This window comes from Chlamydotis macqueenii, chromosome 13 (genome assembly GCF_036417535.1).
Source record: "Chlamydotis macqueenii isolate bChlMac1 chromosome 13, bChlMac1.mat, whole genome shotgun sequence".
NCBI lineage: Eukaryota > Metazoa > Chordata > Aves > Otidiformes > Otididae > Chlamydotis > Chlamydotis macqueenii.
This window is the reverse complement of record NC_141568.1, coordinates 11,419,193-11,446,960: the sequence shown is the minus strand read 5'-3', so window position 1 is coordinate 11,446,960 and position 27,768 is coordinate 11,419,193. Positions and strand designations below refer to the sequence as shown.

Sequence of the window (27,768 nt, the reverse complement as noted above, 5' to 3'; positions counted from 1 at the left end):
GCGTGACATCACTTTATGAGAAATGGAATTATTGTAGACACTTCAGACCCAATTTATGTTGCAGTGAGAAAAAAGTGGCTGTAACAGCAGGAGTTTGCTCTAACTCTTTGGTAAAATTGTATCATTGACACATTCTGTTTGTAAGATATGATATCAGAACAGAAAGTATACGCTACCCCATTCTGAGCTCTGTGACTGTTGCGTATGGCTCAAAACATTCTTGTTCCACATAGGTGGAATCACTTTCAGAAAGCGATCGCTGCCGAGGCTGAGGAATAGCAACAGTGCGCCCTGTTAGTGTTGTCGCAAGGATAGCTGCTGCTAGAGCAGATCTGGAAGAAAACAGAATAAAGCAATGAAACAACACTGATGTCTTCTCTGTGCTCCACATTTTGTATTTTTTTCCATTGCAAAGTGTCTTCACTATTTAAGCAAAGCAAAGTTCACAGTCAACAAGCATAAACAGCACTGAAAGTGCTAAGGGACTGGTTATAAACTATTCACTCCCAAAGTAAAGCACAAAACTTGGCAAGCTATTGTAACACAGCTCTCTAAGAGTAAAGTACAATACCTATCAGTTTTCCCAGATCACATGCATGAAAATCACGGAATATACTGAGTTACATTCCCAAAATTGACATTGATAATTTACAGTACTTAGCATTCACTTTAGCCATAACAAGACTACTTGGCATTGTGTTGAAAAAGTGTTCCATGTTCCGCTATTTCATCTCCTAGTTTCCATTATTCCATACTCTGAACCTTTTCCTGATTTCTCTGAAGCTGTTAACAAACGCTGACACATTGCAAACTAGGGCAAGTGTAACTAGATAGAAGTGCCTATTTGTGGGATGCTGTGGAGTACAGAAAAGGGTAACATGAAGAGGAAGGAACAAGTAGGAACAAAGGTTAAAGGAGAGAAATGGTGAGGACTGTATCAGGAATGACAACAACTGGAGGTCAGAAAGGAAGAAATGAACTAAGATGAAGTAGGAACATTACAGACACTAGAAAGATGATAGAAAACAACCAGAATTGAACTAAACATAGAGAAAATATAAAAGAAAAACTGTAAGAAACTACAAATGAGAAGAAAAAGAAATTTGTCTTTTCTTTTTATGTAACTTGCCTATATGGCTAATTCAAATTGAATCCGACGTGGTTTTACATGCCAGTTTTTGAAGTCCCTGCTTTTTTAAATATGTAACAAAATGGCATTGTAGTAACATTTAAATTATGCTTTTCTAAAGAGTTAAAATGTCCTGACTCATGGTACTAGTACCGTTACAGTCCTACACTCTATGTAGCAGAGACAAACTAAAAATAGCTCTAAATTTAAATAGTCCATTTGTTTTTAATTGAGTCAGATTTATAGTAAGTTACATATTCATAATGGCCATTGGCCTTATTATTTAACAAGCTTAGGAGTGGGAGAAAAATAGGTATCTTAAAAGTTCAAAGAAGAGAACTGCCCCAATTAAAGAGATATTCTGTTTATGAAAAAGCTTATGCAAATACTGCAGCAAGGACATGCAATTCTTCTAATCATGCTTTTCTAGTATGCTACTGTAGTTGATTAAGAAAAAAAAAAAAAAAAACAACAAAAAACCAAACTCAAAACCTACCTGGGCCTTTCTGGAGAAGGGTTTGGACTACGAGGGGGAGGGGTGCGGGGAACTGCAGGTTTAGGAGCTATGGTAGCGGCAGGGACCAGGCCATGAGCTATATGTTTCTAAACAATTTAAAATAAAATTAGTTGACAATGACTTGAAGGCTCACAATGAAAAAAACACAGAATTGAACATGCAAAAAAACTAACAGTGCAAAATAATACAAAAAGGAAGAACAATTACATGCAATTAATGTAAACAGAAGACTTGAAATGGTTCTAAGTTTAACTTTTTAACATGTATGAACAGCTGCTAATGAAGGTTAGAAATGTAATTTACATAAGACCCATGAATGTACGTTTTCCACCCCCTACATCATAATCTGTATAAACCAGAATTTTAACTTACTCAATTTGTTTTTTCCTTTATATATATCAAGAAAAAATGAGTACTGGAAATTAACTTTTTTCAAAATATTTGAACCCTGCTTCTGAGTAACACTGCATTGTAGACTAACCCAGTGTTAACCAAGTAACAGTCTACTCTTCCTTGTAGAAAGAGTCTGTCAGTCAGAAGTAATCCTCAGCCATAGCAGTATAAGATGGAAGAAAAAACTATCACTAAACAGGTCTTGTAGTCAAAGGTTCAACCTGAATAATAATAAAAAAAAAATCTTAATGTGTTTTTATCAGCAAACCCAACAATTTTTTTTTAGAAGGACAACATTACATATCAGCTCAGAAAAACTGGGACGAGTTCCCTACAAAGAGTACTTTGAATGGAATCACATAATGGTTGAGGATGGAAGGGAGCTCTGGAGATTGTCTAGTCCAAGTCCCTGCTCAAAGCAGGGTCAACCAGAGAGGGTTGCTTGGGATCCTGTCCAGTCAGGTTTTTAATATCTCCAAGGGTGGAGACTCCACAACCTAGCTGGGCAACCTGTTCTCGTACTGGACCACTCTCACGGTATTTTTAAATTATTATTATGGACCTCTCTCACAGTATTTTTTTAATTATTATTATTACATTTAAGTGGAATTTTCTGTATTTGAATTTTTGCCCATGACCTCTTGTCCTCTTTCTAGGCATCGGAAAATACTATGTCATAATAAAGTCCATCACCTTCAAACAGATGTTACTGTTGCAAGGAGTAAAACAGGCTAAGATTCTGCTATTTCTGCTACAAAGATTTTTTTTTTTTAATTATTCTTTGATTGTCTTCTCCAAAAGGATAATGGACAGGTGAACTGGGAAATATTTCCGCCTTTACAGGAAGTTGCATCAAATAACTAAATGGTGCACTACAAAGACTGTCTTTTTACTCACTCTTATCTCACAGATGCACTGCTCCCTAACTTTGGAAGTCTGTCTGGCATGCAGCATTTTGTTTACTAAAGGCTGTTGACTGTATAAGTCTTACTATGATTATCAGGGAATACAGCTGAGGTAAAAGGATGCTGTCATCTCACAGTAAGACAACAACAAAAGATCAACGCTTTATTTTCATTCTAATAATAAAGAAACTTCACGTACGTTAAAAGATAATACCCGCACCACTGCTGACAATCCTACAAGCTTGGCTGCTCTAACTTTTCGCTACGAACTTTTATCAGTTCACTTTACGGCAATGAACGAGTGCTTCGAACACCACCTCGGCAAGCGCTGGAAGCGAGCGACCCCCGCCTCCACTCCGGGGGCTTCAGCCCGCGCCGGTACCGAGGCCTCCCTGGAGGGGAGGGGCGCCGGGTGCTCCTCCCCCGCCCCGCCACAGCCGGGCGTGTCTGGAGCAGACGGGCAGGCCCGGGACTGAGCGAAAGGAGATCACCAGCGCCCGGGCTCCAGACACCGTCTTTACTTTGCTTAGGATTTATTTTTCTCCCCGTTCTTCGCTTCAGTCAAACGGCTCAGCGATCGCTGCCGTCAGCCGCAGCCGCCTTCCCCGGGGGCCTCCGCTCGTCCCGCTCAGGCACGGCCGCCCGCCTCCCCCGCTGGCCCTGCCTCACGGGGACAGAGACCGACCCTGGACCGGGCGATACTCACGAAGGGGCCCTTCCGGCCTCTCCAGAAACTGAACGCCATCGGGAGCGAGTAGGGGACAGCGCTCTGCCACCGCCTCACCACTACTTTCTTCCCGCTTCGGACGCTTCTCCGGCGACCCACTTGCTAACAACGACGTGGCGGATTTGCTGCGGGTTTGCGCTCCCCCAATCGGCACGCGCCTTACTCACCCCTCCTCCGGCCTTAGCAACCTACCAGTGACGACGCCCGCCCCATCCCGCCTTCTCATTCGCTGACGGGCGGCTGAGCTCTCACTTCCTATTTGCGGCCGCCGCTGTCAGCCAGGCGCGTGCTCTGAGGCGGGTTGTTCGTCTGAGGGTTGTGAGGCGTCGCCTCTCCGGAGGGGGTGGCGGGGTCCCCTTCCCGGCGGGGTCTCCGGAGGAGAGGCTGCGGCCCCGAGAGGCCGAGGTGCCCGGAACGGAGCTCAGCCTCTTCTGGGCAGGTCAGCGGGGGGCCGGGCCCCGCGCCTCTCAGAACGGGCCTCCGGAGAGGGCTCGCTCGGGGCCGGGCCGCAGGATGCGGGTGGTGTTTGCGGAGCTACCGGCTCGTCTTTGGCTCTTCTCCGTACGCCGTGCCTGGCCCTCAAAGACTCCCATTTCCTCTGGAGTCAGAACACCGCCTAAAGCTGGCGAACCTGAAAATAACCTCTCCCAGCAGCTACCCCCTAATAATGTCTGGTGACTTCTGCCAGCTGGGGGCTGGAGATGCCTCTGGAGTCAGCTTTGTAATTGCAGCAGACTTTCCCCCAGCAAGGGTGGATGAAGGCATAGAAAAGGCGGAGTGTGATTTTTCTTTTTTTTTTTTTTAATCATCTGTGTGTCCTAATTCAGGGTTTTTTCAGATTGACTGGCAGAGTTGGGAGTGGAACTTGAATGCCAACAGCCTGTATTCAAGCAAACAGAGCAGCTTACCAGTTTTCATATAGTAACCATAACTGTAAGGTAGCTTCAAAGAGGAGATAGTCTCTCTTCCAGAGTATTACATCTTATAAAATTTAATCATAAAATTAAGTTTGGAGCAAGTTTATAAAATGTGTTACTATCTCCTCCGCATTTTTTTCTAGAGTGTAGCTGCTACTGAAATAAAGGAGGCGTGATGACAACAAAAGCCAACTTGCCTGTAACAGCAGAATCTATAGTTGTCCCTTTTGGGCATGTGATTGGAAATGAGAAGTGGAGGGGGTCAGAGATAGCCCAAAGGCTACAAGGTAAGCACAAACAAATTAGAAGAGAAAAAACAATTCAGGCAAAGCATTCCCCTCTGTCACATGGTGTTGTGAAGAATGGCTGGAATATGTTTTACTCTATGCCTGACTGGTCCCATATTTTTGGTACAGCCTATGTTAGCAGGTTGAAAATTCCTATTTGTCTGTCACGTATTTACATTATCAGTTCTGTCATATTTGCATAGTTGCTGAGCACTGTAGAGAAGAAGCAGAAGTACCTGCTTCTTGGGAACCACAGCAGTGGGAGTGTTGGGAATACCCACCTGCACTTAATTTCCTCGAATTTACGTGGATACTGTGACTGTGCTGTCATCTGTTGACAGAGCAAACTGTGCCAGTGATGATAACTTCAAAATAGCATGTGATGGTTTTGCTCAAGTACAGTTTATGGAGAAGCTATAGCACTTTCAAATCTGTAGTTTGAGAGTGCCATTAATTGGTATTACTAAAGGCATCACACAGTACTTTGGATCGCCTGTACCAGTTTTCCTTAAAGAGAAGGAAGGCTTTTAAAGAATATGAATTTCATTGTCGAGTCACTAGGATTATTGTCACGTTAGGAAGGTTGTTCTGTGAAGTAATTATTGGTATTTTTTTAACTAAACTGCTGTATCTCTTCTTTCAACGATCTCACCTTAAGGAAAAATTAGACTCATCTTTGAAGACAGATTGGGACTTGTGGATTTTCATCTTTCAAACAGAACTTGCATTTTATATATTTCTGAAGCAGATTTGGTTGCAGGGGATGAATTCAAACGAAGATTGGTTCGGTTTAGAAATGTAAGTACTATATAAAGAGAAAAGGAAAAGTTTTCAATTTGTATTTTTTTTCATGCTTCTGAAAACATTCTTTTTGTGTTATTTTTAAATTGTAGTGGAGCGAAACTTTTGTGATAATTTCCACCTGAAAACTGAAAAATTATGCAACTGTGTAATAATGCTGTGTTAAACCTTAGTACTGTTGCTGTGACTTCTGTTCTTCCTCTGATTTGATTTCAGGCAGCGCATACCTGACAGTTTTCTTTCTGTTGCATTGCATCAGCTTGTCATTAACTAGGACTTTTCTTATTTTTTCCTTTAAATACAGGCCAGCAGCCTTAAGGGAATTGTAATTGTGGAGAGAACCCAAATAAGTGATCAGTACTTCTTAGCAGTACAGAAGCTTGTTGTGCTAGAACTTGGAATGGTGTTGCTTCCTGTGGCAAATCAAGGAGAAGCTTCTCAACTTATTACTCAGCTAGTAAGTTTCTATGTTAGTGGACAAACATTTATTAAAATATGAGACATGAGGAGAATTACCTGTTTTCCCACAGTCATCACTCATTTCAGAAATAATATCCGACATCTTAAAGAACGCAATATGTTTTGTTGTTTGAATGTAAGGCATAAATATCCTGCAACAGTAATGTGGTAGTATAGCTCAGCAGAAAAAGGGCTCATTTGGGAACAAAGAAAAAAAGTTTAAGAATACAATACTGGATTTTTTTAATGTGATCTCTCACTGAGATATCACTGGATAGCATTAGGCAACCCTCACTTTTCTCTGTCAAAACTGACTTGAGATTTTGCTTTGTCTCAGGCTAGGGAAACTTGTGTTCTTATGTTGTTTCTCTTTTCCTTTGTCCTGTCTCTGATTGTGTCAAAAATATGACAAAATCATGGTTTTAATTCATAGTTGGTATTAAGAAACTGTTGGTTTCCTACTGAGACTTTGTAGATCTGCATCAAAACCCTTAGTAAGGGCATACACCTAAGGGAGCCGATTTTCTAAACTTCCTAATGATTGCATTGAACTCTCTTGAGACAAAACTATTTTAAACACCAAAAGCAGAGCTCCAGCAGAGGGCACTCCGTGTCACTTACGGTTTTGTTTTGCTTCAGGTCCGTGAACAAAGTAAGGATCACAACAGTAACCCCTTTCTTCGTAAGCAGTGTTCTCAGCTGGCAGAGCCATCAGTGTTTCGGACCGTGCAACAAATTCCAGGAGTTGGGAAAACAAAAGCTCTACTTTTACTGCAACATTTTGGAAGCATCCACCGGCTTTGTAATGCATCTGTCAAAGAGCTTGAGCTAGTAGTTGGACAAACGGTAGCACAACAAATTTATACTTTTTTATGTTCCTGACATGCATGTGTAGTGCTGTTTGGGCAAACAAAGACTTCTTGTTCGTTTGGTTCTTGTGAATTATAAAATTTCATTTTTAATAATCACATATTATGGTAATTTCTGTAATCCTGGTAACAACTGGAGGGTGTTGACTAATTGTCTAGATATTACTCTGCTGCTGCTTTTTACAGCTGTTCTTATGTAGAATGAGCTGTGAAAATTGCCTTGGAAAGAGGGCTGTGAAGTCTTTTGCATCTGTCTTTTTCAGCATCCACGAAAGAAAAATGGAAAAGCAATTTTCTTGCTTACTTCCGTCTTCCAGAAATAAACTTTATTAATATGTGGGTGATGTTACCTTCTCAGTAACCGGAAATGTGAGCTAGAGTGCTTTTAAAACACTAGCATACATTGCTTTATAGGAATATGTTTGATTTAGATCTTCTTGGAGTTACTTTGGAAAGTCCTACTGGAAGACATCTTTGACTTCACACAAACTTATGTTATCAAATTTATTCCTTTGTGTCTAATATCCAAAATCTTGGTTAATTCATGTTGTACTTTGAATATAGGTTGGGATAACTATAAACAATTACAATATATTTTGATGTATTAATTAACAGTTGTATTAATTATAATACAAATTATAATAATACATGACAATGAGAATATTAGAAGCTTTGATCAAAATTCATAATTTATCCTGTTCTTCCAGTATTGACCTTTTCAAGAGTTATTTGTAAAGAGGAGGGTTGGTTTTCCTGACATCTTGCATTTTATTTTAAAATATCTTCTTATCCTATTTAGTAACAGTAAAATTGCCTTTTGCCTTTTGTACCCATTAAGGAGGTGTGTGAAAAGCTTCTTTCATGCTACTTGGGTTTTGGATCACAGCAGAAAGGTGGTTGAGCAGGATTTTCAACTCCCTTTTGTAAACTAAAAAGAGAAGCGAATAATAGAACCTTGGAACCTGTGTTACCAGTCTCATCCACTGGTTAGTGTGGACAGCAGATATACCTGTTATTTATATCGATTCCTTACTTTTGATGAAAATACACTTATAATTTGGGCATAAATATTTATTTTACTGAATACTAAACATCAGAATTTCCAGAACTACAGAAAAAGACACTACTTTCTTACAACTAGGGCATGCTTAAGCTTCTTTATATATCTATTTGCTCCCTCTTTCTCTCAGACTTTGGCACTTTGCTATGGAGACTGGATTTCACATCTAAAGGTATGTGGCTATTGATGTTGCAAGGCAAACACCTTTTTACTACTTAAAATGGCCATCTGTTCAGTGCATTAAAAAAAGGTCACTTGAAGTAGTAACAGTTAGTACCTAATGGAGCTATAGGCTAAACTACCCATCTATTGCAAACTTTTATTTTTAGGGCTTTAGAGTAGCCCTATACATCCTTGTGGATAGAAACTTTTTACAGATATTCCTGTAGTCTAAGCAAGAAGGTAACTTGCTGTTGGCTACCAGTCAGTGTAGAATGAGTCTTTAGTTAGCTGACAGAAAACAGTAAGTATGTATTTGTATGGCACTTGAAAAGCTCAAATATTGATTTGAATGGGGTGGGGGGGTGGTTAAATAAGAAAAGACCCCCCCTAACCTTTCCTCACAGACTACTGAGTGTAATGATGGGAACAGAAAGGCAGTTAATCGTGCAGCTAAGAGGAAAGATATTTGTAGGAAGACTATCATCGTGGGCTAAGAGAAATGAAGTGTGACTTTTAGCTAAAGATTTCATTAGCTGGATAGTAATTTTAGCTATACATACAAAATAAATCTCTTCTGTATGGAATATTGTATGGCAGGGTCTTTTGTATCAGTATATGAATGCTGCTGCTTGTGGTGTAAAACAAGTGCTACTACAAACACACGTGAAAAGCAACTTTTAAGGATAGGTGAGTCTAAGTAAGTCATTTACAACATTTTTAATGTAACCTTTAGAGGGAAATCTAGAAATCTGTTAATGCTCTTTGTAAGGAAGCAAGTTTTACAGTGTAACTTCCTGTATTATACAATATAAACTCCTAAGACACTTTCTTAGATCTTTGTAAGCAACATTACAGGAACATGCAAAAGGTATGCCAGCACTAAATAATGAAAACCTGTCAATTATGCCGTATCATCCAAGCTGTAGCAGAATCAAAAAGCTACTACTAAATGTCAGCAACTGATTTTTATTCTTAAATAAGTGTTATCAACATATTTACACCTATTACATAAGAAACTAAAAAAAAAAAAAGACAACTTTAAAGTTTACACCCAGATGCAAACTGTCCCCACATTTTAAGTTTTGAGTATCAAACAGCATATATCTACTCTGTAGATGGCAATATTAACTAACACTACAGTGTTAGCAATTTTCCATTAATTTCAATTTCAGAGAATAGAAGACTCTCAAAGAAACGCTCACACAGTTGGTTTGGTTTTTTGTTTTTTTTTTTTGTCTCTTTCTTTAATATATATAGCCAATACTTGCTCATGAATTGCTCTAAGGGGAGGAGGAGGACTTTATATCTGTGGTTATTTAGCTGGTGTGGTAGTAAATAAATATTCTGTCACTTAGCCTCACAAGCACTTTTTTATCATATTTTAAAGCATCACCACAACTTAACATACTCTTGATCAATATATTGGAATATGTCAGTTTTGAGACTTTTTTTTTCCACAGCTATCAATTTTATCAAGACTAATGAGATACAAAGTCTTAACGGTAAGTAGGTTAATAATTTCAAGTTTGGCATAAAGCCTGTTTTTAACAATTGAATCAGCAGGCATTTAAAATGTAGCCTACCTCAGAAAAAGAACAGAGAAAAACCTTTTGCAGTTCAAAAGATCTTTTGACTTCTAAGCCTTCTAATTCTCTTCCCAAATTAAATTAACTATTCAGTAGAATACATCTGGTACTCTCAGAAAAGAGAATGTCTATGCATAAAAACCACAACTACATGACACTGCTCCTTGGCACAAGGGTAGTTTCTCTGCATGTTTTTCTGTCTCCCCTGTGGTTTGTTAAGATAATTCTTTAAAATTGTGCTAAGTGATTTATTATTGACTCAACTTTTACAGCAAAAGCATCCTTTCATATGTCCCCTATTGTTTTGCACGCAGCATCAAGTTTGTAATAAATAACTCCCATCTATCATAGTTATAAAAAAATTAGTCATGATACTATTTTGACATTCCAAAGGAATCCAGTCCTCATGTAAGCAATTTTATCATCTACTAATTGTTATTCCATACTCCCAAACCACTTCATTCTAATCTTCAAATACTTAAGTTTTACAGTTTCTGCCAGCCTCTGACCTTCATCATGCCTCACTACACAGTAAATTAGGTCAATGGCATTTGTCTCAATTTATACACATATATATGATAAAATTGATCAATGTATTTTATATACATTTTAAAGAAGAGTATCATGTTAACAGATCCTTCTGAAAGATTCAGTACAATGAACTTTCTGTATTCAGAAGTGTGAAGGGAGACAGCTTCTTCTTAATCTGAGAACTTCCAGCCACAGCTGAAGGAAGGCAGAGGGTGCTTGCAGCCTTCTGTCTGTTTTTAGTTCCCCAACTTAGAAAAGGCAGTTTTAGTGGGGCTTTCTTGGTCTGATCAATCTTATCCTCTTCCATAGCTAAACAGATTAACGAGTATGTCTTCTGCATTCCCACAGAATAAGTTGCACTTTTACTATGCTGTAGGAAAAAGAGAAGCATTATAAGAATCAGTCACCGAAAATGGGTCAAAATTCTGAAGGTAACAAAAGATTACTGTGCAAACAGTTTTCAAAGGCAGACTACAGCAAGCTTTCTGTGCTAATGACATACTAACTGAACACAAGGCCCTTCGGAGAGTGCTGTGATTCTGGTATTTAGCCCACGTTGACTCAAGGGTATACTACACAAAGCGTGGAGGGACTTGTGAATCTTTTCCATGGGTTGTGTTATAGTTAGCATTTACTGGCTTCTAGCATTAACTGTACGATATACATACACTAACCTCTCTACAAAGCTGAAGTTATGTAGGTCTTGCACAGATCTCTGAAGGGGAGTCTTTTTGCTGTTTCTGGACAGGTGCCATGTTGATTGCAGCTATGACAACAAGAGCTACTGTAGGACATTCTTTTTGGATACCTGAAAGGCACAGCCTTCTCTGTCTTATCTTAGCTGCACCCTGAAGCAATTTGATTATATTCTAGCCTTTTGTTTCCAGCAGCAGCTTGGAATGGCAGGTATGCAGTTCCTTATTTTCAATAAGGAAAATTGAGTTCTTAAACAAAACAAGAAAAGCTAACAGCAGTAAGAGCACCTTGATCGCTTCTAAGGCAACGTAATTCAGTGCCTAAGCTTGCCAGGGAATGTTAGAAGCATGAAGCAGTGGATTTAGCTGAACTACAGGTTCTCTCAGACTACAAATAAGTTTTTTAGAGCTTAACATTTTTTAATCTTGTGATTGTTTTTCCTTAGTCTAAAGCTTCTACAGTACCTTAGTAACTGACTAGGCAGTTGAAGTCCACCAAAATATAAAATACATACATTAATTGGTGATTTAATACAAAAGTCATGGATCATTTATGTTAACAGTGCATAGAAAATAAGCATGTAGTCTTGGGTGTTCTATTTAATTCCATTATTGTTTCACTGTGGCTTTTCCAATGCCAAACAGGGTAATATTTTCATCCTCTGGGACAAGTTAGGGGGAAAATAAAATATGCCCTGGAATTCATAATGCAATTAATCTAAGCAGCTCCACTACAAACACCCTACCACCCAACCACTCCCATGCACACAGACTACTTTAGCTTGCTAAGTCATGATGATTTAAACAGACTGTTTAAAGCTGAACACATGCCTGAAATGCTTTATATATTCACTGTATGGAGTGGGATATCTGACTACATTAAAATAAACATTAATCAGGGACTGAAGCCAGGAAAGTTAAAAAAACTCTCACATATCCAATCTGCAAAACATATTTGCCTCACTACATACCATGGATGCTGCTGTATCCTGGCAACTGATAACCTCAATCTCAATGGGCTGCTCTCCCACACTTTTGAATTTTTCCAGCACCTCATTCACTCCAAGCCACTTGCAATCCACACCACCAACAGAAACAATGTAGTCGCCTTCTTTTAGGCCCATCGACTGTAAAAAGAAATTTGCACAAGTTATTATCTGGAATTATAAAGTGGTGTCAAATGCTTTTGTCATCATACAGTATTTGCCCTAAAGGCATTTCCCTCTTATTTGCTATAAAACCATTGTCCAGCCATACATATGGAACAAAAGCGTATACACATGCAACTTTTTCAGGTACACAAATGACCTATTTGAGTTACCATTGATAAATCTGATTCTTGCATACTTAAACGTTGGCTCCTTTTCACTTTTCTCCTTACATAAGTGAAACCTGTTTTTTGCTACCCTATCATCCCCCATGAGCTATTTTCTCCAGTTTTTACTTCTATTTCTTCAGTATTTGTACTTCTGTGGTTGCTTCTGCTTTTCCTATAGCTAAACTATGCTCATCACTGCATGCTGCTTTATCCCTTTGGTTTTTTTTCCTGCAAAAGAACAACATATCAGAAGCCAATAATACATTCTTTCCCCTCTTTTTCCTTGGGTACGTGCTACTTGGCCTTCCCTTCCTGATCTTCATCTTTGTCGTTGTTGCTACCTTTTAAAGCCTTTGTCCCTTCTAACTTCCTGAATTAGATAGGGAATAACATTTGCTTTTGTTATTTGGGACTTTTTATCTATTAAGTGTGAACAGAGGAAGACATCAACAGTTTGATGAGATGTGAGAGATATGGATAATCTAACACCAAAAGCGTATACAGCACTGAAAACCTGTTCCGAGTATATGAATTTACTATACTGATGTACAGTAGAACTCAATAAATATTCTGTACACCAGTACAAACAAGCTAAAGTTACATTTCAAAGATTGTAATGATAGAATCTGGAGACAAATTGTTAATATTGCACCAATGTACTTACCGCTGCAGAACAAACTGGATCGAGACAATAAATCTGCACTGGTGAACCTCCTTTAAGACTGAATCCCAGCTCTCCTGCTTCATGGTGGATGCGAATGGTACGTGGAGCCGTCCATCTCTGCTTGGCTGAGAACACTGTCAGTGGGCCCTGGAGGTAACATAGCAGCAAGGTACATTATGGTTTACTGTCATTCCTAAGTAAGCATTTCTAATTTTTGAAGTTATAATGCTTTAAGCTCATCTTATGTAGGTTTTGCTCAGGTTAACTTCCAGCTACTTCCACTGAAATCAGAATCATAGAATGGTTAGGGTTGGAAGGGACCTTCAAAGGTCATCTAGTCCAATTTATCCCAAAAGTTTAAGATGTCCCCTGACATGCTCAGCCCTATTTCGCGACTGTTCAGGTGATGCTTCAAGATGACTGAGATGAGAGCAACTTCCAAGTTGTTCTGAGATCTCTGTTAAGGTCTGCAGAATCTTTGGCTGTAGCAGGCTCTAAGGTCCTATATTACTCCATTTCAGAGGCGATACATTGATTCATGAAACATTGCATATTCTGATCCTGACCTCAACTCCCAATTCCCTTTGCCCATGGATACATACAGAGCCACCTGAAAGACTGGCTTTGTAGCACGCAACATTACACTTTCTGCATGCCTGTCTCCAAATACTACAAGTCTCTCCCTGCCTTTAAATTGTATACAATTATCCATTGAAACTTCACGGGACTTTTATGAAGGTTATCAAGAATGAATGCTGTACAAAGCCATATACAAATGGCACTTATATTCTTTGCTCGTCTCAAGTTGACTTATACCTCTGAAAGTTAGCAGTGATCTCTCCGATAACTTCTGAAAAAACCCAGTTACTACAGGGCCATTTTTTTTTCAGGCTACAATACTTGCTTCTCTTCCCACCCGTTAGAGTGAATTTATACTTGGTAGTGAAATGACAGGTTGGTTGGCATTAGCATGTTACATACCAGCCTGTGAAAGAAGTCTTTGACTTTCACCTTGGAAAACTGAGGAGTGATTGTTTCTATTTTGTACTCCGTCTTAGCTAAAATAAAAAGAAAAACAAATTAATTTTCTCTCAAGTATTAGTTAAAAGACAAATTTATTTTTCTTGCATTCCAAGCTAGATAGAAACTTCACCTGAATTCTAATTAGGCTGTAGAAAACCTCGTTTTTGTGGAAACATGCAAGACAAATACATGAATTGCCTTAAAAGTGTCTTCAGAGCTCATAATATTAATACAGAAAACTTAATATTTAAAACCAGCACTCATTCTTTCCCACTGCTTCCAAGGAGGAAAGAGCTGGATGAGCTGAACTAAGGTATGAAGAACCAACAGCAGTCAAACTGAGTTATCAACTTAGACCAGTACAAGAGTTTTGCTACAAGAAACAGTTATTAGGTTTCCCCTGTACGATTTTAGCTTTTAAAATTTCTCAATTTTTTCTAGCTCAAATGATAGTCACCAAAAAAGCTGAATTCTAAATAATAAATTATCTACCCCAAAAATAGAAACACTGTAAAGCAGCTGTAACAAAATTCATTTATCTGTGATTGAGGAAATGTGTAAGAAATCTGAACTCAAATGTAGAATACACAACTTGTGCATTGTTTATATTATGTATAGATGCATATTATGTATCTATACATATATATATAAAATAAAGGCATATCCCCATGAAAGCATATACATATATGGTTAGATACCCTTTATTTCTAGCTGTATATACTTACGAAGGATATCTGGAGCTTGGATTAGACTGAGAAAGTCATCTTCTGTCTCTTGCTGAGCATATTTTAGAAGTGAGCGCTTATGTGCAGCTGTCAGAACCTCCTGAAGAATATCAATGTTTCGAAGCTTTTTGCACAGACCGCAGACTCTTAGAGCTTCCTCATGGTAAATAATGGCTTTGCGTAAATGTGCTTTCCCTGACAAAAAATGAGAAACTGTTAGTTGTCCCCCACAGGCAATAAATACAAGGTAATTTTCAAATTGTATCTAGTAGCTGGCTGAAACTGGCAGTTACCTAGTTGTTTTCTCTGAACTTTGTCCTTTAAAACTGTGAGAACCATCAGTCCTTCAGGCATGTAGTCATACAACTGGGAGAAGGCTTTCTCCTGCTGATCTTCATCATCACCAGACTGCACTATAATAATTGATACAGAACATTAACCGTTACACATCTCTCGGTGCCCTGTTCCTTTAGGTGTACTGTTGTGTAGTTATTACTACTTTCTCTGCAAAAGTAGTCAAATATTTTTACACATATATTGATTGGAATTTTTAGTTTTTAGGACTTTTATAAATGCTGTTATCTGCAGTATGCAAGTAATAATTACACCAGAACATTCTGATGAGAATTTAACAATTTAGTAGCATATAATGCATATAACATTTCTTCTGTTCTGCAAAAATTAATTTATTGAACTTTCACATTCTTCTGTAAAGGACAAAAAAGCCTGGCCTTAAGTCTGAATGAGAAAATGGCCACCAATTAACGTACATTGAAACCTTACATTTCCTGGCTCCTACTCTTAAATTATAACTGTTTATGTGTTTATTATTGTTTATATGAATATATAGGAAATGTAGGATTCTTACATTCATGGTCACACAGAATGGTGGCAATGAAGTAATGTGCCAGAGCCTTGTAATGGTCTGACTTTATCTGTGCCAGTTTAGACCAGGAATAGGGGATATTCTCTTTCACTGGTTCCTGATTCATTGCAGTGTTAAGCAGCACGTAAACCTCTCCCACCTAAAATAAAGCACAGAATTGAAGTATGAGAATTTAACATTAGTTATTAGGAGCTTAAGTAAGGGATAATATATTCAGCCTTAAGATAATTTCATGTGCATTGTATTAAAGGGTGGGGGGGGGGAGGTGGTTAGAAAGGGTTGGAAATAAGCTTTGAGAAAATTTGAAATTCCATCTCTGATTTTTCCCTTACAAGAAAAGTAAATCAACTTTCTACAAGAACAGATGGACTAAGTCAATCTATATGAATTCAGAGTTCAATAAAAACACCATACAATAAACTGTTTTTAATTTACAAATATATCTCATCAGGTTAATTCAGCTGAAGAAACGGGGGAAGCATATTACTTATGCAATAGGTTTGTGCTTCACTTCTGAAACTGTCGAGTCATATCTAGCCTTAAGTTTGCGTGATCTAGTTAAAACTGGGCTACTATTCTTTATGCAGAGGAAATAAAATAGCTTTTCGAGCAGTGAATCCTGCTTTAATCGACAAAACAACTCTACGTGACAGAATCCAAGAAGCTTTCCCCTGGAGCTGATCAATCCTACAGATAAGTCAGGGTGGCTTTACAGGGTTGGTAAGAAAGGCTTTGCCCATTTATCTACTATGGAACCAATTATATATCTCCTACTCTGAAATGGCTCAGAAAGTATATTCATCTTTTGTTGGCATACCCAATTTTTGATGTCAACAATCTCAATCAATCAAGTATGAACACTAACTTCTGGGGCACAGCTTGCCTTCTCCATTTTTCATGCAGCTACCAATCTGACTCTGCTCATCAGGGTCCTTCCCCCAGTAACAATTTAGTTATTCTTTTGGACTTAGACTTTGTAGGTTTGCATACCTCCAGTTGCTGGGAAATAACAGACAGGTTGTGTTCAGTACTTAACAGAGACCAACACAAACAACCCTGTCCTTTTTTATGTTGTTCTGTGGACAACGTGTACTGTTTGAAAAAGTAATATGATAAATAGCTTGTAAAAACCTTCAGCAAGTTTACTGCCCAAGTGTTCCAGCATGTTTCTATTAAACTTCATGGATTAAGAATTTTTTTTAAAAAAATCCTAACAATTCTAAAATAATTATACTGAAATAGTAGCTATTAGTGCTTTTATCTTCTGAAAGGTTGTGATTCTCATAGTAGCTCGTGAGCTGTCCTTTGTTACTTCTGTTTTTCAGTAACGGTTGTTAGCATTTAGGTTTAATAAATTCTGTTACTATGTCTAGAGGCTATAGCTAGAAACACAGCACTGGAAACAGTTAACTTAAAGACTCAGTTCTAGGTCTCATATGTTACCTTGGCAACTTCCTGTGTCATTTTCACTAGTGTGAAAAACTCGTTGCGTATTCCAGGAAGACCAATCTGCTCAAAAACACACTCTTGAGCTTGTGCAAGCATCATTTTTACTAGTACATTCAGCATAGCTGGGCTCATATCATAACTTGGTGTGTGAGTAAAGGTCTCCTTTAAGTAGCTTAGGACTCCTGAAATTACAAAATGGTTTTGTCAATATTACAAAGAGAGAAACAAGTGAACTTAATTCTAGCATGTACCATAATAATTAAGACTGAAAGTATACTTTCTAGTATTGCACTACAGCACTCTGAAGGGATTCTTACTACACATTAAATTAGACTGACTTACAGGTTTTGTTTTGCATTCCCATCAAATGTCTCCAGGCACAGTTGTCAAAATTACAATTCAGAGGAGCAACAGAAGCTGCCATTTTTAAGGGCAGTACCTTCAGATTTGCTTGTAACAGTTCTTGTGATTGATCATAAAGTTGTGCTGAAATGAATGTGACTTGTATATGGGAGTGTTAGTCTAGGGCTTATACATAGGACAAAAAAGAAGGAAAAAAAAAATCTATGCAGCTATAAGAAGGTGACAGTAGAACCCTTGGATGGAAGGAAAAAACACAGACATACAAACTTAACTTATTATTAATATCTTTTTCAGATGCTGCTAAGTGCATTGTGTGTCCCAATGAAGGCTGAGTTTCATCCCTCTAACTAGAACAATATATTTAATAGGGTGAAATTAGATTCTGCTCTAGACACTTGGTTCCACCAACATATTAATCGTTTCTATCATTTATCAAATTAAAAACAAACACTAACTGTAGTGCAAATATTAAGTAACAGTTTTACGGATGGAAGCGTAACCTTCAGCATGCACGTCATCCAACTGGTTTAGTAAGTTCTACTAGCCTGCTAATTGCTGATAATACTACAAAAGTGTAAGGATAAGACCTCTGCTTTTGAAGTGTCTCAGCTTCTGTAATCTTACTACTTGCCATGACATTCAGTTCTGGCCACGTTGTGCTGTACTTTCCTACTACCAGTTTATGATTTTTTTCATTTTCTGTGTTACACTTGTATCTTTTAACTTATTAATATGCCCTTATAGAAAATTTGTATTATGGCCATCTCTGTCTTTTTGCAACAAAAGAAAGAACTCCCAACTTTTAGAGGCACATCCCAAGTACTGATGGAGTGCCCTGCTGAAAGGAACAGAAAGTACAGGGGGATTTTTTTTTTCTGTGTTCTCAACATATTTCTGCTTATGTGGTAAGCATATACACGCTGAGTGCTTTGTTGAGGCTAAATTCTGTGCAATATCTTCCATTCAGCACAAACAGTTAATACATGCTCTATATCATGTCTCTACCAACATAACAAGCAGTTACAGAGCCATGCACAGGTACAATGATATGCCTCCTGAGCACATTGCTTTGGGGCCCTGCAAAGGTACTGTAGTAGCAAATGATGCATTTCAGTTTTGTGAATTAATTCTGTTCTGCAAATATGTTGAAGTGAAAGTTGAAGTGAAAAGCAGTGATATTTTACCTGTAAAAATGGAGAAATTTCTCAAGTATTGAAATTCTTTTACATTAAATACAAAGGTTGAAAGACAATTTATTTAATAAATGCATGAAGAAATACTCTCTTTTTTTTAATAGCTGTGTATTCAAAGGCAGGGGTTTATGACAATCCAACTCTGCAGTCCAGAGTTTGTAGCTCATAAAGCTACCCATACAGTGGAAACCAGTAGCCATAGATTGCTAGTGCAGAAATAAACCTTACAGTACATATTAATTATATAGGTAATGTCTTTAAGCATTATGTGTAGCATAATTTTTAAAATTAGAAAATCTACTTTGAAAAAAAACAAACCAAAACAAAAACTTGTATAACATTCTAACCATTCTATGATTCTATGATTTTAGTTCAAGTTATATTATTCCCTTTATTAGAGTTTGTGTTTTTCTTTCCTTGAGACAGAGTTTTATTACTTTGAACCTGTTTGCTTTTGGAACCTATGAGAAGTACGTAGTCAACTTGCAACGAATTACAAGTTTCACCAGAGAACACGGTAAGATTAATTTTGAAGAGATCATTTGGAAAACTAGGTTTTAAATCCTTTATCAAGCCTTTAAGTTGTTTCTTGTACAGATTGTACACCAATGTAATATCACTGAGGTAGACGCAGCTATGTGAAACAAAGAATGAACAGTGAAGCACTTAACGTTAGGGCTATTACTCAGACCTTTGAACTACAGTTCGTTAATGGTTAACCACAGTATTCACTGTCTTTATCTGCATGTTCAGACTGCAGTTCCAGGTTTTGAATTACAGCTTCATCTCAGCTCTTCACTAGGCTTCTTGAATTTCCCTGTTTCTCTTTTTTGTGTAATAAAGTTGGTGGGAAATGCAGAAATCTGGAAGATGTGAGGATGAGATTAGGAACGTTTGCCTAAAGACCTTGCCAGTATTTTTAGATTTGTACCTGCAGCTCTCTGAAAAGCATCAACAGCATTTTCAAGTCCAGCCTGGGTCTGACGATTGCATCTTGTTCCAATCTGGGTGTAGAGGGCTCCAATGTTGAATAAAATACTAGCTTTTTCAAGCAACAGATTTTGCTGACACACTGGGACACCTGTGAAGGAATCATACCTTGGGAAACAAATATTAGAAAAATTGTTAAGATCATCAGTGTCCATTGAAACAACAGGTTTCATTCTATTTTTCAGAAGAGCAGTGGAATTCTTACTAATTGTTCTGTTACAGTGAAAATAAAGGTGAACAGAAATACCACTGTGTACTGTAAGGACAATCTAAGTGCTGCAAGCCAGAAAACAGCTTTATCTGAGGCTTAGTTTTCAGCAGGTTTTACAGCAGTGTCTCCATAAGCATATTATATCTAACTCAAAAGTGCCTATAAAACATCTGAGGCTGAGAGATACTAGGGAAGCATCCATATGTGCTGTTATTTTCTCATACTTAGATGTTGCCAAAGATCAACTGTTGGTATGGTCAGATCCTCTGTAGCTTGTATTTTAAAGTTCCTTCTTGCAGTTATGACTGGAAATTTAACAGTGCCTCTTGGCTCTAGGGTAGTCATCTTTTTTCATCATAAAAATAAAAATTCTGAATTCAGAGTCAAATTTTGCTCGTAGATGTAGTAAACACTCCACTATAATATATTAAGTTGTTCCTCCTCTTTTCTGGCCCAAATGCTGCTCTTAAATTGAAGGATAGGAATTAAGGTCTGACCCATTCCCCATCTGCTTCGTGCACCAATGTTCAGAGTCCAGGAAACATCTGCAGTTGTCCAAAATTAAGATTATTTTATCTCATTTTCCCTTGTGCTAACCTGTAGTTCAAATCGTAATCTAGCCAATGGCTTCACTCTAAGCATGAATAGGGTGTATTGTATTCAGGTTTACTCTTAACACTAAAAAAAAAAAAAATGACAACACACACTGCAGGGCGTGGGAGGGAGAAACATACTGACGTGCTTCAAATTAAACAGAAGACAGTTAATGATTAACAGTGTTCTGAAAAAAAAAAAGACAAGAGACAAACATGAACTATGCACTTACCATGTAAATAAAACTCCCATGTGCCTGGTGGGTGGGAAAAATCTGTTTTCTACGTAACCAAGTTGAAGGAAATAGCTTATCAACATCTCAATGCCAGCTTCATCTCGGCTAGGAGTGCGGCAGGCCTTAAAATACAGTAGATTAAAATTAAGTGTATTCTGTTGAGTTACAGGATGAATACTGAAACACAAAGGATAAAGCTCTGCTTCTTTTGGACATAGAAATGCATGGAATCCGAGAACAGTAAGCTTAAGGCTACATGGATGCATTCCAAATAACAGTTTTTCAGCTGCACAGAAGTAGCACGTAACCTTTAAGGAAGCAAAAGGCAGTTTGGCAAGTCTCAGAGTTAATTAAAGAAAGACTGTAGGTAGTTTATGAAAGCTACAAAAAAAAAGTTTATGTTTCTAGTATAATACAGGAAAGAAACAATAGTTAGAAATAACCACCATTCTACTATAATATTTTGCCAGATGAATTAACTTCAACACTCTTCCTGCTAGATTTAAAATACTTTAAAGTAAAAAAGGTAGATAAGAATTCTTAGCTTTGCAAATTTACATAGTTGTGACAATAGCTCAATCACTTTTCCTAACTTCATCCTTTTCTTCACTTGCTCTTTACTCAGATTGTACAGCTCTTGGACAATGGAGATTCATGTTCCGTACCTCAGAAATTAAGTCAGTAAGAATATGGTAAGTTAGAAGTAATAGTGGCATATTCTGATTCCTTACAAATGTTCGTATTTACAACTGCAGATTAAAAGACCTCATGGTATGCCATTCTTGAACTCACTTGTCTCAGATCCATAAGATCTGCTATTTCATCTTCATACTCAGAACTGTCTTCACTATAATGTTCCAGAATAAAGTCCTAAAAAAAAAAAAAAAAAGGTAAAATATTGTAATATCTAAAATTAACATAAACTATTCATTATTTTTTCTGCAGTTGCAAACACTACAAAATTGATTCAGTTTTGGTTTGCATGTCTGCTCCCTTCCAGTCAATCGTACAATAACATACAGCAATGAGACTAGAAAAAGATAATAAAACTAATAATTTGATTTGATATCTGAGACAAGAAATTTCAGTCTGGTGTAAAGGAACCAAACACCATCAACTCCATTAGGTTTTAAAACAACAACACTTAGTGGGTTTGAAAGGGACAAATGAACCCTGTTAGCAAAAATAACAAGGGAATCAAGTGACCATAAAAACTTGTTAACAGAAAGAGACTGCCAAATTCTTGTCAGCTATATTAGGCAAATTCCACTTAAATTAACAAAGCTTCAATGGCATAAAGTGGTACCATAATCCGACCATGGAGATTAACCAACAGAAGTAAAAGCAGAGACAAATGCTGCGGTGATAGAAGATGGTTTACCATGAGATAAAAATCTACATTGCACGATACAAAATGCTCCAAAAAACACAGAAGGTGGCTTAAATAGCCAGCAAAGTATATTAGCCAACAAACAAGCAGTGCTAATGCTGCAACACTGCTTCCCAACTGACCTATGTTAGTGCAAGTTGGAGTATCACTGGTGTGCTGAGTAAAACTTCAATTACTACTTCTTTTCACACTTAGAGTAGTAATTAATAGTTTTATTGGAACCAAAAACAGTAGAGGGAATTTTTATTCTCTTTGGTTGAGCTCTACTGTCTCCAGAGTAGGATTTCATATAACATCTTCTTACTCCTTGTCCTAGTTAGATATGAGCAACCACCCAAATAATTGGTGGTTAATTTTTAAACACATTGTGATCTCAGTTTTAGGGCAAATTTAACAAAAAATAATTTGTACATAAATTACCTCTACTTCTTTAAACAAATCTGAAATGGAAGTTATTTCTGTCAACTATTCGTTTGGAAAAACATCTCAAATTTACCTTGAGGGGGAGCGTAAAGTCCACTTCTTTGGTTTCCTTCAGGCCAAGAGGTACCAAAGGAATGCTGAAAGTCTCTCTATGGAAAAAAAACAAAAATATTCAGAAATATTTGTTTTCTGTTTGTCTGTTGATAATTACTTTTGTTTCATTTAGTGAAAGTTAGTATGCTGATGGGTGTTTAGGTAAAAGGTACATAGTTTATAACAGTTCCTTCCTGTCCAAGAAAGTCTGCTTAATGGCCTATGACTCCTCAAGAAGAGAATGAGGAAAGTGCACTTGGCTGCACTTTTTTTTTATTTTATTTTTTTAAATCTCCTCTCTCATTTGAGCCTTCTTTCCTTTTCCTTCAAGGAAAGAAACAGAGACTCTCAAAGGCTGGCTTACTGCAATTTAGCATAACCTTTATAAACCTGCACAAGTTATATGGACAGAAAACAGCTCCATAGCTGCTAGGAGATCTGCCACGGTAAGAGCTATGGTAACGATCAATAGCTATCATCAATATTTTACATGCTCCCAATTGTTTCATATCTAAAAGTGACGAGCGTCTAACAGGGGAAAGTGGGCCAAAATATACAAACTTTAACAGTGAAAGGTCGAAGAATAGGAAGTCTGAGAACTCCTTAGTTTCTAGACAGTGCTAGGTGTTCCTCTCTGAACAAGTCAACCTCTGAAATATCAAAGGGCAATAAGGATGACAACTGTGACTTTAAAAAAATCTGATTCTCCAGAGAATACACACCTATATCACAGACTTAACCCTGGATATTAGTAATAACAACATTAGCTAATAAGACTATTACGAATTACAGAGCACCATTTATCCCTCAAAAGCTACATATATTGCTCTCCCACTAAGCATATTACCCAGTTATAAAAAACAAAGATTAGAATTGGTTCCAGGTACATAGTTTGTTGAATATGTTTGGCATTTTTGTTTTTCTTGAAAACAACTGATTGACTGTCTAATCATTGTTTAGAGCATTCCATTACGAACTACAAAATCCCATGGGTGTGATTCCTTCATGGTCTTATCAGCAAAGCTAGCAAAATCACTTTCTTAGTGGTGAAAATTCCATCTTGGGAAGGCAGGAGTAGGAGTGCAGCTTCCTCAGCAGAGGAAAAGTCCTTAAGCTGGCTGGCATGATCCTGAAAGTGGCTCTGCTAGTTTGAAAAGGATTTCCAGGATACAGAGCCAAAACACCACTGCAGGTAGTGTAAATCATCTGATTTTGAAAAAAATCACACCACTTTACCAACAGATTATATCAAGGCTTTTTCCCCAAAAGGAAGTGAGACAAACGCAAAAGAAATCCTAACTTGCTGATTTAATGAATTCTAGTACCACCCACAGTCCCTGTAGGCACCAGCATTTGTCATTTAAAGGAACTGAGTTTCTATTTTTTAAGTTTCCAAGGTGCCACACCCATGGAGTCAACATCATGGGGGCACTGAACATGGGGAGGTGATCCTGGATTTCCAGAACTGAGTAGAAATAGCGTCATGCTTCTCAGTCCAGCCGAGATGCGTGCAAGTACTGGAAAGGCCAACCATTCAGATTGGTGTAACGCAATACAGCGTAACTTAGCAAAGTGGGCATGACCTCATGTTGATTATACGCACAATAGATTCGGAGAGCAACTATTAATAGCTATTTGCTATGAAAGAAAGGCTGGAGAGCAGTTACAGAGGGAGTGAATTATTTTAGCTGATGGAACATAAAAAGCATTTAGAGTTTAGAATGAACAGTATCAGAAAGGTAACCATTCACAACAGATTGGGGAAGCAGGAGTTTGCCATGGAGGTGGAGGGTGGGAACTTCAGCACAAGTTTATTTGAGAAAAATGAAATGTAGATATTTTGCATCAGGTGAGCAGGTGAGTTGAAAGATACCCCACTGGAAATGTGTTTAGTCCCTCTACATTAATAATTCCTTGTAGTCCACCTGGAAGATAACACCTAACTGAAAATAGCGCTGAGATCCGAAACAGTACCCCCCTCACAGGAAGCACTTCAATTTGTGTCTTGAGCTGCTAGTATTAACAAAATACTAAATATATAGTTTTAGGAGAAACAAGGCATCTAACTGATAACAAAAATCATTGCAGTATTCAGGCAATTAATAATCTTTAACTTTGAAGTTTTATCTTTGAGGAATTCATTGCAATGTGAAGTTTAGTGTGCTCTTTAAAGTTGGAACAATTCTTACTTCATCTGCTAAAAACTTCCCTGGTTTAGCCAGCTAATTTATGAATTTCTGTCACAGAAGCGCACACTTTAAAGATTACGTCAAGTCTGCTTTGAGCTCCCAATCAGGGTTATACTTCTATTCTCCAGCTAAAAAAGGACTGTTATATGCACTACATTTGAGAACAGATATTGTAACACTAGGTTTGCCCACCCTAGAATGCCCTGAACCAATTAGCCACTCTAGTACTGGAAATTCTGCTAGGTGCCGTGTGTCTCCCCATATAGCCCCAAGAGCTTTCGATTCTCGCAATACTCTCCTCCACGAAGGAGCTCCCTGTCTAAGGATTACTGGTACATACCTTTCCCAAGTGAAAAACAAATATGCAGACTAACCCTTAGTCAACAAATCTACCATCAAATATGTTCTCTTCTTATCAAGCTCTCTGTTATTTCACACAATTATTGTCCAACATTCACATTCACCTAGAAACAATTTTGCTTCCAGTGGTAAACAAAAGATCTGTTAATAATTCAGTAACTTAGCTTTATACTTACTCTGTATTTTGATAAACTTCTACGGAGATATTAAGTCCTTCCAATTCTTCCTTTAAGATCTGCAGGTCTGAGTTTACAAAACTCAGTTCCAGTAGTACTTGCTCTCGTACTTTGTTGTTGGTGGTTGCTCTGCAGAAAGAGACACATAGTTTTTTATTGCTGAGGAAAACATTTTGTACCTAAGCTTGGTTGCCCCCCTTGCTAACATTCTCAGCATTTTTAAGATTTTTTTTTTTTTCCCCTCTCCTTAAAAGATGATACAAGACCTCATGTTTCAGAATTTATTAGGTTTTTCTGTCAAGAGAGAGCCTGGGATAATTTCCAGATAACAACACACAGAAGGTTTGTGATGTGCTAATTTTTTTTTCTGTGACTAAGGGTCAAGCTTTTTTTCAGATACATTAAATCAACAAAACTAAAGGATCTGAAACAGAATCACTATCCTATTCTCAGATTATGTGATCTTTTCTTAGAAGAAGATATGAGGGTGGAGGTTGGGGGGAATCAGGAGATTTTTTTTAAGACTTCCCCACTTTATAAATTAAATAATGATCTGTTGAGACTTCTCATCTTAAAAATAAAAGAAAATAACTTTCCCATAAAAGTGTTACTACAGAATGTTTTACGACTAAATATACAGGTGGAAAGATATTTCTTTTTCATACAATTTTCTCTAGAATTTTATTTTGTCGGATGCAAATAGGATTTTTTTATTTGCTTATTTCCTTTGCCATTTATATACTTACATGACAACATTTTGAACTGCTAGCACAGTGGATGTTAGTATCTTGCACGCCAGTGTGATTTCTTATCTGTGTATTTCAGGATATTTTATCACTATTTCTATCTTGATTCTCCATACAGTGTTAGTTTTCAAGAGACTCGAACTGTTATCTATAACCACAGATGTGAGTTTAAGATAAAAGGCCTTGATCTACATCCAGGCTTAAGATATGTACTCCTATATTAGGCAGTTCAAATCATTAGATAACAACAAACTTAAAATAAGTTTATAGCATTTTGCATTTACCGTTATTTTAAGATAAAATTCCGCTCCATAAATATTTATGAACAACTCTTTCATGCTTCTAGGCTCCACTTGGAACAATCCTCCAGTTTTATGGAGCACCTTAGTGAAAAACTAGTTATTCCAAGGCTAAAATTCTAAGCTTGTACTTCGTATTATAAATACGTGTTATCTGGATTTTCTGAGCTGTACTTTATTGAATACCTGAGACTGCTTAGATTAAACAGTATTAACATCTGCTGCCTGCATAAGCCAAGCTGGACACAAATACAGAGTGGAGTGGATCTTCCCTGATAAAGGCAGCACCACATAGATAACTGGGCGAGCTTTGATGCTAGCAGCAATTTAATGACAACATTAAGGCTCCACGTTTCACCTAGCTTACCAGCCTCCAACAGGAGGGATTCTAATATCTTTCTCAGAAACACCAATGTTCCATCCAGGTGAACTTCTCTAATATGGCTGTATCGCTCGGAACGTCCGTGCCAATTTAGAGTTAATTTGATTATCTTTTCATGTTGTTGCACTGTAGACATATTTTGTAATGACAAATGGCAAAAGATAGCAACAGGGGCAATGTGGTATCCTTGAGATCCACATAACTCTACTTTGAATTCAGTTTTAACTCAGAACTTACAGGGGGAAAAAAAAAAAAAAGACAATTAAAAGGAGAGGGCAACTTTCAGAAGTTATAAAAACAAAAGTCCTTGCACTGTATGGATCATTTATTTCAAGCCCAGTGTTTACTTTCAGCCAAACCTAAAGAAACCTGCATTTCCAGTTTTTTCTCAAGTCCTATTGCAGGAGGCCTCTTATGGACAGAAGTTGGTTTGCTTCTTTTAGAACTTGATAAAAGGCAAATAGAATCTGAAATCATAAAGCTCGTTTCCTTGTTTTTCCTGAAGAGACTGTAAACACGTCTAGTCGTGTGAACTATCTAGTGGTAAGGTTACTTTTAAAATTACTTCTTTCAAAGAACTAGGAAGTTTTAATAGTCTAACAGGTGTAAATTCATTTTAGATTTTTAATAACTTAGAAGTAAGCCTGGCGTGCAAGAACATCTACTGAATGAACGCTGCTCCGTTTTGAAAGCAGATACAAGAGCTTTGCTATGCATACAAAAGGTAGCAAAAGACCCTAAGTCTTACTCCTTAAGTCAGTTACCAGAAAACAAAGCAAAATACAGTCAGTCATGGAGGCTAAAACTATGTAAGCTTTGGACATATCACCTCACTTGCCAAGGGTGGAGATAAAGGCAGGTGACAGGCAAAGGACAACCTATCAATTAATGGCAAGTTTAAGAAAAGTTAATTTATCCAAGCATTTTCACTTTTCTGAGGGAAGTATATTGACTGTTTTGTTCTCGGAGATTCATTGTTCCTCCAGTTGCAGAGAAACAGACACTACAGGAGCCTACTGCA

The 27,768-nt window shown here is 37.6% G+C and overlaps 3 protein-coding genes across 7 annotated transcripts in view; 1 reads left to right on the top strand and 2 right to left on the bottom strand.

The window, feature by feature from the left end:
- Positions 1–3,744, bottom strand: part of CEP89 (centrosomal protein 89) — a 38,290-nt gene extending 34,546 nt beyond the window's left edge. For all 5 annotated transcript variants that reach the window (XM_086758250.1, XM_086758253.1, XM_086758251.1 and 2 more), the window contains exons 1-3: positions 3,651–3,744; positions 1,626–1,732; positions 177–332 (exon numbers count right to left, since the gene is read on the bottom strand). In XM_086758250.1, coding sequence (XP_086614376.1) covers positions 177–332; positions 1,626–1,732; positions 3,651–3,689 — 302 coding nt within the window. In that variant the 5' untranslated portion in view covers positions 3,690–3,744. The remainder of the gene's footprint in view (positions 1–176; positions 333–1,625; positions 1,733–3,650) is intronic.
- A 1,013-nt stretch (positions 3,745–4,757) lies between these two features.
- FAAP24 (FA core complex associated protein 24) lies at positions 4,758–7,323 on the top strand. Its single transcript, XM_010121188.2, has 4 exons — positions 4,758–4,875; positions 5,534–5,673; positions 5,981–6,133; positions 6,775–7,323. The coding sequence occupies exons 1-4, from the start codon at positions 4,764–4,766 to the stop codon at positions 7,015–7,017; spliced, it is 648 nt and encodes a 215-aa protein (XP_010119490.1). The 5' UTR covers positions 4,758–4,763; the 3' UTR covers positions 7,018–7,323.
- Positions 7,324–9,176: 1,853 nt separating this feature from the next.
- Positions 9,177–27,768, bottom strand: part of RHPN2 (rhophilin Rho GTPase binding protein 2) — a 30,601-nt gene continuing 12,009 nt past the window's right edge. The window contains exons 3-15 of the mRNA XM_086758209.1: positions 25,321–25,449; positions 22,576–22,651; positions 21,482–21,559; positions 20,687–20,811; positions 19,591–19,757; positions 17,098–17,285; positions 15,637–15,793; positions 15,062–15,181; positions 14,769–14,963; positions 14,002–14,078; positions 13,021–13,167; positions 12,010–12,165; positions 9,177–10,713 (exon numbers count right to left, since the gene is read on the bottom strand). Of these exons, the coding sequence (XP_086614335.1) occupies positions 10,462–10,713; positions 12,010–12,165; positions 13,021–13,167; positions 14,002–14,078; positions 14,769–14,963; positions 15,062–15,181; positions 15,637–15,793; positions 17,098–17,285; positions 19,591–19,757; positions 20,687–20,811; positions 21,482–21,559; positions 22,576–22,651; positions 25,321–25,449 (1,867 nt within the window). The 3' untranslated portion in view covers positions 9,177–10,461. The remainder of the gene's footprint in view (positions 10,714–12,009; positions 12,166–13,020; positions 13,168–14,001; positions 14,079–14,768; positions 14,964–15,061; positions 15,182–15,636; positions 15,794–17,097; positions 17,286–19,590; positions 19,758–20,686; positions 20,812–21,481; positions 21,560–22,575; positions 22,652–25,320; positions 25,450–27,768) is intronic.

Bases quoted from the DNA above. Each gene is read 5' to 3' on its own strand.
- FAAP24 (XM_010121188.2), top strand. From the start codon at position 4,764: ATGACAACAAAAGCCAACTTGCCTGTAACAGCAGAATCTATAGTTGTC. The intron at 4,876-5,533 runs GTAAGCACAAAC...TCTCACCTTAAG, and splicing joins GATAGCCCAAAGGCTACAAG to GAAAAATTAGACTCATCTTT. The intron at 6,134-6,774 runs GTAAGTTTCTAT...GTTTTGCTTCAG, and splicing joins CTCAACTTATTACTCAGCTA to GTCCGTGAACAAAGTAAGGA.